Source organism: Abramis brama (assembly GCF_963993115.1).
Source record: "Abramis brama genome assembly, chromosome: 1".
Lineage (NCBI taxonomy): Eukaryota > Metazoa > Chordata > Actinopteri > Cypriniformes > Leuciscidae > Abramis > Abramis brama.
The window spans coordinates 22,236,559-22,246,719 of record NC_139963.1 but is presented as its reverse complement, the minus strand read 5'-3'; the positions used below and the strand labels follow the sequence as shown (position 1 = coordinate 22,246,719).

General features: G+C 37.2%; 2 protein-coding genes across 2 annotated transcripts in view; both read right to left on the bottom strand.

The window, feature by feature from the left end:
- The window catches only part of ube2z (ubiquitin-conjugating enzyme E2Z), a 7,762-nt gene extending 6,133 nt beyond the window's left edge, over positions 1-1,629 (bottom strand). Inside the window, exon 1 of the mRNA XM_084094123.1 lies at positions 885-1,629. Coding sequence (XP_083950249.1) covers positions 885-1,279 — 395 coding nt within the window. The 5' untranslated portion in view covers positions 1,280-1,629. The remainder of the gene's footprint in view (positions 1-884) is intronic.
- Positions 1,630-2,720: 1,091 nt separating this feature from the next.
- Positions 2,721-5,485, bottom strand: atp5mc1 (ATP synthase membrane subunit c locus 1). The gene is made up of 5 exons (XM_084115013.1): positions 5,377-5,485; positions 3,970-4,017; positions 3,400-3,474; positions 3,125-3,312; positions 2,721-3,041 (listed from the first exon to the last, which is right to left on the bottom strand). The coding sequence occupies exons 2-5, from the start codon at positions 4,006-4,008 to the stop codon at positions 2,927-2,929; spliced, it is 417 nt and encodes a 138-aa protein (XP_083971139.1). The 5' UTR covers positions 4,009-4,017; positions 5,377-5,485; the 3' UTR covers positions 2,721-2,926.
- Positions 5,486-10,161: the final 4,676 nt, after the last annotated feature.

Sequence of the window (10,161 nt, the reverse complement as noted above, 5' to 3'; positions counted from 1 at the left end):
GCAGTGTGCGCCATTTTTGTCAAAGCTCAAGGAGGAAGCAGAAGCCACACACAGTACACACCCTGCCAAGAAAATCACCAGATCACTGAATGCCTGTCATACAGAGCCAAACTACACATAAACACAACTGACTCATTGTAACTGAGTGTTTCCATTTTCGTGTCCACATTTCCATTATTAGTCGCTGGGGACGTCTGATCAAGGCCAAAGTCACTGCAATTCCCGAGAGTGGCAACAATGTTGTGCCTTATAAAAGTCGCCTATGACAGGTTAATCTGCAGACACAATTGTAACATTTGGCTGGAAAAGGTTTGAGAATGCCAGGCTAGTAGAGATTGACTGGTCATTGGTTTGAGCAACATATAGGCTATATACATATATATATATATATATATATATATATATATTTGACCAATAATCAATAACTGAAAAAAAGGTTCTACTGATAGGAAACACCATAATTTGGTGGATGTCTGATACCCAACTACACAATAACAGCACTGTGCATTCATCAGAAAATAATAATGCTCACAGGTGAGTAAAGTAAGTGTATATTGTTAACATAAATTACTCAACTTTTGTATGCTTAATTCTCAAGCAAGAATACCGAAGATGAAAACAAATTAGAAAGAATTTAAAACAACTTTGCATTAATGTAATGAACATTATATTTTTGTAGTCTAATTAATATTTAATATTCAAACAACAATTACCAGTGAAATATTAATCGGCTCATTCAGTTCATTCAGCATTCTGACATGCTTCTTTTCACCATATGTTTGGATTAGAAAGTAAATTCAACTGTTTGCACGCAGGCGAACTTTAAAAAGTTGTCTTACACTTCCCAAAACAAATACAGATCCTATAGGATAGTGCAAAATTACCTTTTTATCCGGAGAATACACTGCTGAGACGCCTTCTCGTTGTCCCAGTCGGTGCTTAACGTGGGATCCCAGGAGGTGGCGTGAATTTGGGACAGGAGGCCAGCTCCGGCCGGGACTCCTGATCCGATACCGGGCGGCAGGGATGGAGGAAGGGCCCCGGGGACCGTGGAGTTGAGCGCATGAGTCAGCAGACCGAGTCCGCTCTCCACGGCCGGACTGATGGTGTGCGGGATCCCGGGAGCGACCACGGACAGGCCGGACTCTGCCAGAGGCGGGGGGGACGCTGATGAATGCCCCGGTACAGAATTACCCAAACTCGCGGAGAACTGCGCTCCGTGGCCCTGCGCCGTCCCCACCGAACCGTTGGCCTTCTCCTCCCCAACGCTATCCGCCATCGTCGATGAGAGCGAAGCAGCCGCGAACTGTTTGACCAGCTGTCAGATCGGTCAGTTTCTTCTGCAGTTTCTGTTTCTCCTTGCTCGGAGGCAAGTGGAGGAGGGCAGGAAGAGAGAAATGACTCCTACATATTCTCCCGTTTCCCTCTACCGATCTCAACTATAACACCCTGTGTCAAAAGCAGCACTGATTTTAATGTATCAGTCGAATTAGCTGAGCATTTAACATTCAAATTAACGAATAACTGAGTTTCAGGTCTAAACGCACGTAAACGTAATTTCCCCTCGCTCGGCCTGGCCTGTTTATGAATGTTGTTTCATTTCTCTTCACTTCCTCCTCATTCAAGAAGGAAGCAGCGCCATCTAGCGGTGCACTCCTGGAGGAGATTCGAGCTGAATGGGAGTCGTAGGATTTAAACGATTCTGGTTCCATTAAAGACTCTTTTAGTGCATTTATTGAATACATATTTGGATAATAAAAATGTAAAATCATATTAAATTATATCTGGTTATAAGAAAACTCAAAATGTGTTTTAAAAGTTCAGTAAGCGAGTAGTAGAACTGTGAATCGGGCATTTTTGGTCGCCCTGATTCGCTAAAATGAATCATTTCATAAGAGTCATTCGTTAGGGAATCGGACTACATTGGTCACGCTGCATGTTTTTGATTCACTTAAAAAAAAAGTGAATAACTTTCTATAATAAAACCATGGATAATTTTTGTAAAGATTATGGGTAGTAGGGTTAGGATGTAGTTGGACCTTCTATCTCCACCCACAGTTCTGCAGTGAGCAGCCTCTCAACGACTGGCCTCCCAGTTAAACCACCTCTGCCCATGAGTAAGTGCTTCTGAAAAAGTTTAAAACAACCCAACCAAAGCTTCTTTAAGCTGGGTTTTTTTTTTTTCAGCAGAGTTAGTGGAGCTGAGATGAGGGAAATGTGTAATTTGTGTTATGTTATGCATAGTTACTTCTGTGAACTTTTTAGTACTACTTGCCTCTGTAATGCATCTTTCAAAAACATTGAAATGTCTTTGAGCAATGGTTTCAGTCATGTATTTTTGTATCACAACTGCAATTTAATTAAGCTGATAACCATTGTATTATACATGAGAATATTGATATTAACTTGTTTTACATGAGCACACAAGAACCAGTTAGAGAGAATGTGCATACCAATTGAGAGTCCCATTTCTCCACATTGTTAAACACTTGCCTATTTGTGTGCTTTGTGTCTCAATATTGCATGAAATCAGTAAGTTGACAGAGCTAGTAACTGAGGTGCATAAATTGGAAAACTATCTCTACAAGGAGTCAGATTTAGATTGAGTGACTTTTAAAGTCAGCCAACCCAAATCCAATATGTTTTTAAAAAACACCAGGCTAGTCTACCTTCCCTCAGACTCTACATTCGTATAGCAAAAAAAAAAACACAAAAGCAAACAGATTTCAACCATTTATTCAGATGGTCTTATGTGAAGTGAGTTCTTACATAAAACGTTCAGATAGAGAAAAACGGTACAGGGGAACATAAAAAGGGAGAGTTTCTTGTAGTTTTGTTGGAATGGCGGTGCCACGGCCTAAGCTGCACGTCAGTTCCAATCTCCAGATCAAGGGAGTCGAACTGCTTAGAAGAAAAGACATCCAAATTACATGGCGAACAGGATGAGGAATGCCACCATCAGACAGAACAGACCCATGGCCTCAGACAGAGCGAAGCCCAAAATGGCGTAGGAAAAGAGCTGCTGTTTCAGGGAGGGATTCCTGTAAATGAAGAAAAAGCTATTAGGCACAAGCAACACGTATAACAAACCCATTTTAAGAGCCTAATTTCAAAGTCTGATTACCTGGCATAGCCAATAATAAGGCTGCCGAACACTGTCCCGATTCCAGCTCCGGATCCGGCCACACCCACTGTGGCAGCACCAGCACCAATGAACTTGGCCGCTGTGTCGATATCTCTGGATACAGCGCTGGTCTGGAAACCCCGGGTTAGGTTAAGGAGGGTCGCTTCCCTGACTGGCAACAGAGCTGCCTGAAAGGGAGGGCAAGACATTTAAGCATGTGCAAGAGAAGCGGCAAAGTACTCCAGAGCATTCACATAGAAGCCACTATTTTTTACCTGTTCGGTTCTTGCTTCAGGTCTGTTGAACACGACTGAAACAGGCCGGGCCAAAACCCTGGATCCTCCACGGACCTAAAGGAAGAAAGAACAAACTTTCAGAAGAACTAATTTAACGTCTATATGATGCATATGCTTTCTATTACCAAACCATGTTTCAAATTCAAATATTTTATGAGTGTGCAAGGGTCCAGTGTACATTAATTTAAACAATTTAATTTAAATTCATCTCAAAACAATGCACACAGAGAAAAAAAAATATCTGTAATTTTCCTCTGCTCTAGCTTGTCTTCTAATCTAGCTTTAGAGTAAATCTGGCATCACAAACTATGAATATTGCTGGCTCTGTGCGAGGAATTGCTTATGGTCCTCTGTTTTAAGTTGTTTTGGGTAAAAGTGAACATTGAATTGAAGCATTTAAATGCATGATTATAAACGTGGTTAGAACTAATATAATTGTAGACAATTTCCATGGAAGTAAGAGAATACAACACTCTAAAAAGAATGGCATTAAGGTAATTTTCTGAAACAGCCAATGGAATGTGACATTAATAGAGCTTGAATACATACCACAGCAGGTGAGGTGACGAACTTAGCACATGCGTACATGTTTGAAGCCTGTGGAGAAGAAAGATGTTAGACAGGTGAAAGAAAAAGAGCACCAGTGTCATCAACATAAGATTTCATGCCATGCTGTGCATCACCTACCTTAAAATTAAAGCATAGTGAAGCACAGTAGGCAACAAGAACCTGATGTACCAAGAGCGGTTTGTGGCATCAATACTGGAGTTAGATTATAACTCGCTTGCAACTGAAGGGACTTCTGATTTAATTAAGCCAAGCCATCAGTGCATTGCCAATATCCCACAAACAGTTCAGAGAATGCAAATATTAGTTTTATAATTTCTGTAGGATCCAAACCAAATGATAGATGGTCTGTATACACAAGGGACCCAGACCTGCTTTGACAAGAAAACCTCCAGCCACAGGCTAGCGGATGCAAAACTTCCTTAGGCCGAGAGCACATACCCTTTAAATCAGTGGTCAAACATATGGCAGCATAAAGGTCATGTTGTACTACTGTACTGAGAACAGCCAACAAGCTTTTACCCACTCAAGATACAGAGACTTGAGGGATAAAGTCAGCCATTAAATCTGAGGTTATTAGAGCCTGATAAAACGGTCAACATTGTGACAACAGCAGCAACTAAGTCCATCAAAAAAATTCTGTACTTGGCTGAGTGGAAGTTTATGCACGTTTGTTGAATTAGAATTATTCATAGTTACTTTGGTTGACTATTTTGGCTTCACTTAATTCAGGTCACCCTTTGGACAACCTTTTGAACAGCCTGAGCACAAGGCCCATGCTAATTGCCTAAAAATACATCATCAAGTACAAAATGACTAATAATCGGGTCTAAGGTTAATTTGAGTTCTAAGCCGCCGAAAGCTCCCGCGGACGAGCTGGATAGTGAAGGTCACCAATAGCTTTGGATGGTACTTACTTGAGACATAAACGCATATAAACTGCCTTATAACATGACAGCAGACAAACTGTAACTGAATGGCATTAAAGTATTAAAACGCTTGCGCTTGAAAGGCTGAGGCGCAGTGCGAGCTTTTCAGGCTGATAGGGGCCCAGCGCGAGGACATTTTGCAAGTGTCACGAGCAATATGAGAATTAAACCTCCGTGCATTTAAAATGCAACAGTAAATCGTGAAGCTAAGAAGCTTTAGCGTTATTTACCAGTTGCTCTTTGGGTTAAGTTCTTGAGACGTGATCGCAGACTGACTCATTCATTCATTTGAAATGACTTTGACAAGCGGCTAGCGGAGCTTTAGCAACGCGCTTCACTGAACGGCACCCGAAAGCAATTATTTTAGCCGGAACAGAAACTTCCGCACATTTTCCTATCTTTAATAAGCGAAGTTCCCCACTAGGTGTATTTAGTTAAATGCAGAGATAACCTGACTCACCGATAAGATCCAGCACACAAGGGCCCGGGGTTACAGGGACAAGCTTGCAGCTAAAGGCAATGAGTAGTACACCGTGAAAACTGTCACCTTGTCATTTATAAGCTTCGGAACTACGTCCTCGTTTGTGATTGGCCAGAGGGTCGCGATTTCCTCCTCTGATTGGCTACGAGGCATGTCAATACATAATACATACCCGATGATGTGCGTTGGCAAGAGGGCGGCCTCTCTGTGATTGGTTTAAACGATTTAAGGAAGAACGCCGGGAAAGTCAGGAATCGCATCCCGTGTCCCATGTTTCTATTGGATGCTGTGGGTGGAAGTCCCGCCTTTTAGATTTTAGAGGACGTATTAAATATGTAAACATAACTCAGGGAAATGTGAGTTCTGTGGGCAGGAATACACAGTAGAACATGTCATGATATTGTCAGAAATAGGAAAGAGAATAAAGACATTTGATCCAAAAATTAGGAGAGATGAAAATACGCTTTGATTTAATAGATCTTATGCGAAAAGAGTCAACAGATAGGTGTTATAATTTATTATTTCAATATCTTAGAGAAACTAATTTAAGTGAGTGGATATAGTTAAAAAAAAAAAAAAAAAAAAAAAAAATATATATATATATATAGTAAACGTTCTGGTCCACACTCCATACCAGTTGGAGGCGGTGATGCACGAGTTCGTTGTTTGCCAACCGCCAATAAACCCTAGAAGAAGAAGAAGAAGAAGAAGAAGAAGAAGAAGAAGAATTCAATAGCCGTTGAAAATCTCTAGAGGGCGACCTGTACTTTTCTTTCCTGAGTGAAATGTGATTAAGTAGCAGGGCAGAGCAGGGATAACTTTTCCCATTACATTAAGAAATCTGTGATTATGAACTCAACTGAAAATGGAGGCCTGAACTTTTTTACAACAAAGTTATCTGGATTGAGCAATTTCTTAAAAAAACAACATCTATCTGGAATATTACCTCACTTTATCTTTTCACAGGTTGATGGTCTTCAGTTCCTTTTGCTCTCATTACCATAAACAGATGCTTCTTCCTTGGAACACAACTACTCACCAAACAGGTGTTTTATCTGGAATAATAAGCACATTTTGTATAAATCTACATTTTTATTTCTTGAGAAATGGTTTTGTTATGATTTAGTTTTGGTAAGCCATCTCTATAACCATGAAGGTCTTATGTTGACCTATTCTGAATATCTCTCTAAATGTAATATTCCAGTCACTCCTGAAGATTATGCTGTAGTTGTAACGTTATGCTGCCCCCTCTGGTGTAAAAATGCTTCTTAAAATACCTGTCCTCAGCTCTCTCTACATTCACACTGGATCCTGCTGATCCTGTAGTTGGTTGAATCTGTTTTTCTCTCTTTCCCCCATTAGGAATAATAAGCGTTGTGTTCAGGCTTTGTTTCAAAGTGATATAGTCTCTAGTCCTGCTATTGTATTTTTCAATTTCAATTCAACAAAAATGTATTTCTGTCCTCACAGATAATTTTACATAATAAAGAAAAAAATATACATAATAACCGAAAAAGGTGTAGGCTGAAGGATTTGCTTATTATGCCTACCCTTTATACATATTTATCTAATGAGCGTCACTTTTCTCTCTGGATTTGATACAAAATAAACAAACAGTTACATAAGACAATTTCCAAAATGTACATACATAAAGGTACACATTTAAGATATTATTACAATTGTTTAAATATTACATACACAAATTATTCATATTGAGTTATATAATTATTTATCACCTTTTTCTTGAATTTACAGAGTGAAATACACAATTTTAATTCCTTATCACAATTATTCCATAGGTTTACCCCTTTGACAGATATACATCTATTTTTGTATTAATTCTTGCCCTTATTTTTTTAAACATATACATTCCTCTTAGTTTATACTGACTTTCTCTTATTTCAAACAGCCTCTGAATACAATTCGGAAATAAATTATTATATACTTTATACATTATCTGTGCAGGGTAAAAGTCAACTAAATCAACAAATTTTAAAGCTTGTAAATTAATAAATTATATATTTGATGGTTCACCATAGTAAGCCCGTTTTACAATCCTTATTGCTCTCTTTTGTAATTAATATATTGAATTTATATTAGTTTTATATGTATGACCCCAGACCTCCACACAATAAGTAATGTATGGAACTATGAGCGAACAATATAATATATATATAATAATTTTTCATTCAAAATATGTTTTATTCTATTTAATATTGCAATGGATTTAGACATTTTTGTTTTTACATTATTTATATGTGGTTTCCAGCATAATTAATGATCTATTATAACACCCAAAATATATTCATACACTCTTTCTATTTCCTCATTATTAATCCTAATTTTAGCTTTGTTATTACTTTGCCGATTGCTAAATATTATGAACTTAGTTTTTTTAGATATGTAAAAATCGATTATCATTAAACCCTTCCACTGTATTCAGAAGCTGTTCCAAATTGTGTCATCAGCAAACAATACCATTTTTTATATTTTAGACACTTTACAAATATCATCTATATTCAATGCAAACAATTTGGGGCCTAACACCGAACCTTGTGGAACACCACAAGTAACTTTCATTAGATCCGATTTAATATCATTTATTTGTACAAACAAATATCATCAGGTAGCCTATGTTGTGGAGTAAAATTTGGAAATGTCCTTATAAATATTTAAATCAAAGAAATGTATTAAAAACTCATTTATAAATATTACCCTTGCAATGACTATCTTCTAAACAGATTTAATTGTGATATTGATATCACACATACATATTTTGTACATTTTGTGGTTTACATGCAAACATGCTTATTTTTGTAGTTGTCGTCATTCAGCTTGTTTGGTCAGATTTTTGTTCCTTTTTCATGCCCAGCTTTTTAACTGTGTTTTAAATAGCCTACCTTTATTTGGTTATGCCTCTTACGACATACCTTATCATAAGGAATATTATCTAATTAATTTGCTACTTAGCTAAATTTAGTATTCACAAATGTAAATTTGTCAATCAAGGTAAATATTAATTATTAGTTAAGTAGATTGCTGGCTAATCTATGGTCTGTGTTTTGTTTATGTATCAGTTCCTGCACAGGACCCACATTGCCACTGGCCTAAAGGAAGCTGTTACATTTGTTCAGGTAGGAACAATGCAGATTTTTTTGTAATATTGGTATTAAATTGGGGCCCAAAACCCCTCCCCAAAAATGTAAGTTTTGAAAGAGATAACTGCTTAAAATTATGTATTTAATCTTGTGACGGTTGTAAAACATTAAAAAAATAAAATCAACTTAATTTGCATTTAGCAATATACAGTCAAGATCTACTTAACTTAGTAAGGCTCAAATTACAAATTAAATATTTTTTTTTACATGAAATTTATATTGGTAAATTCATGCCTGTTACAAGAATGTATTCTATTACAATTCACTACAGAAAGATTCAGATATAACCTGGCCATGCCCCATACGTTTGAGTCTTTCTCCATTCATGTGATGTGCAGTATTATATCTGACAGCTTCTTTTAGTGGTTGAGACTTGCATACCTTTGACTGGTGTGAACTTCACCTTTCTCTATATAACTTTCCTTTATACTCTACCTGTGCGTCTATATCATTTTAACTGCCTGTCTGAACAAGACCTTTTATGGATTATGGGCATGATAAATCAAATCGAAATCTTTCCTTCATCTTTTGGAAAAGAAAATAAAAAATATTCTCTAACAATTTTCATCTGGTCTCCGTATCTATGAATGAAACCACTGTACGAAACTCTAAAGGCTGAATTGTGAATTCTTGGAAATGCCTTCAGAAACATGTTTATGGTACACAATCACATTGTGCTAATTTAGAACCGATTATGATGTTGAATGAATGACAGATGAAAATGAATATGTGGTTTATTAGCCTATTGATATCTAAATTTTTAATGCATAGATGTTCATGCATATTAAAATTTAATTTGTGCTTTACTGCTGTCATTCATTTCAGGTTTAGTTATAGCTGACAAGTTATAACGAATTTCTCTGATTTCCATTATGTGCATGTGTTGTGCGTATGTTAATAACCGAAATAGCCTTAGATTACACTCACACAAAGTAGCCCTTGTGTCATTGATTAAACAGAAAATGAAGCAGAACACATCCCTCAAGTATATGTGTTTCACTGCACAATAATTCATCCAAAGCTTCCACAGATTTTTAGCATGCTTTGAAGACATTAGATACAGTTTGCAATTCATCAAAGGTGTACAGCGTGAGATAAAACAAAGGATTCTAAAAGGATTTCCTCTGAGGATTTAAACAGAAAGCGTTATTTCACAAAAGCCTTAATTTTTATGTGCACATAGAATTTACACTGATACTCCTTTAATGTTGCATCCTATTGGAATTGGAATTTGAATATATAATATACAAAGAATATTCCAGAAACAGACCCGTTCTAAGGGTTTAGCCGCTCTCTCAGCAGGAGGTAGAATTGATAAGTTTTACAGATGACAGCAGGAATAAATTACAGAACTTTACAAGCTAAAGCTGGCGATGTTTTCCACAAAGAGCCACAACTGCATGAAGCACAGGCACAGAGTTATGGGCACATTCAGAATTATATCCATAGTGATTGTAATTACACACTTTACATGTGTCAAGTGCTTTATCAACAAACATATCAATACATATACACATTTTAAAAATGAAAAAAGTCTCACTGTGGGAATAGGAACAGGACCGTGCTGTATTCTATACTTTGCCTATAGGCTAATGCACTTGCTAAA

Coding starts and splice junctions, on each gene's coding strand:
- atp5mc1 (XM_084115013.1), bottom strand. CDS start 4,008: ATGTACGCATGTGCTAAGTTCGTCACCTCACCTGCTGTG. Junction 3,475..3,969: donor TCGTCACCTCACCTGCTGTG/GTATGTATTCAA, acceptor TTCTTCCTTTAG/GTCCGTGGAGGATCCAGGGT. Junction 3,042..3,124: donor CTTATTATTGGCTATGCCAG/GTAATCAGACTT, acceptor CTTCATTTACAG/GAATCCCTCCCTGAAACAGC.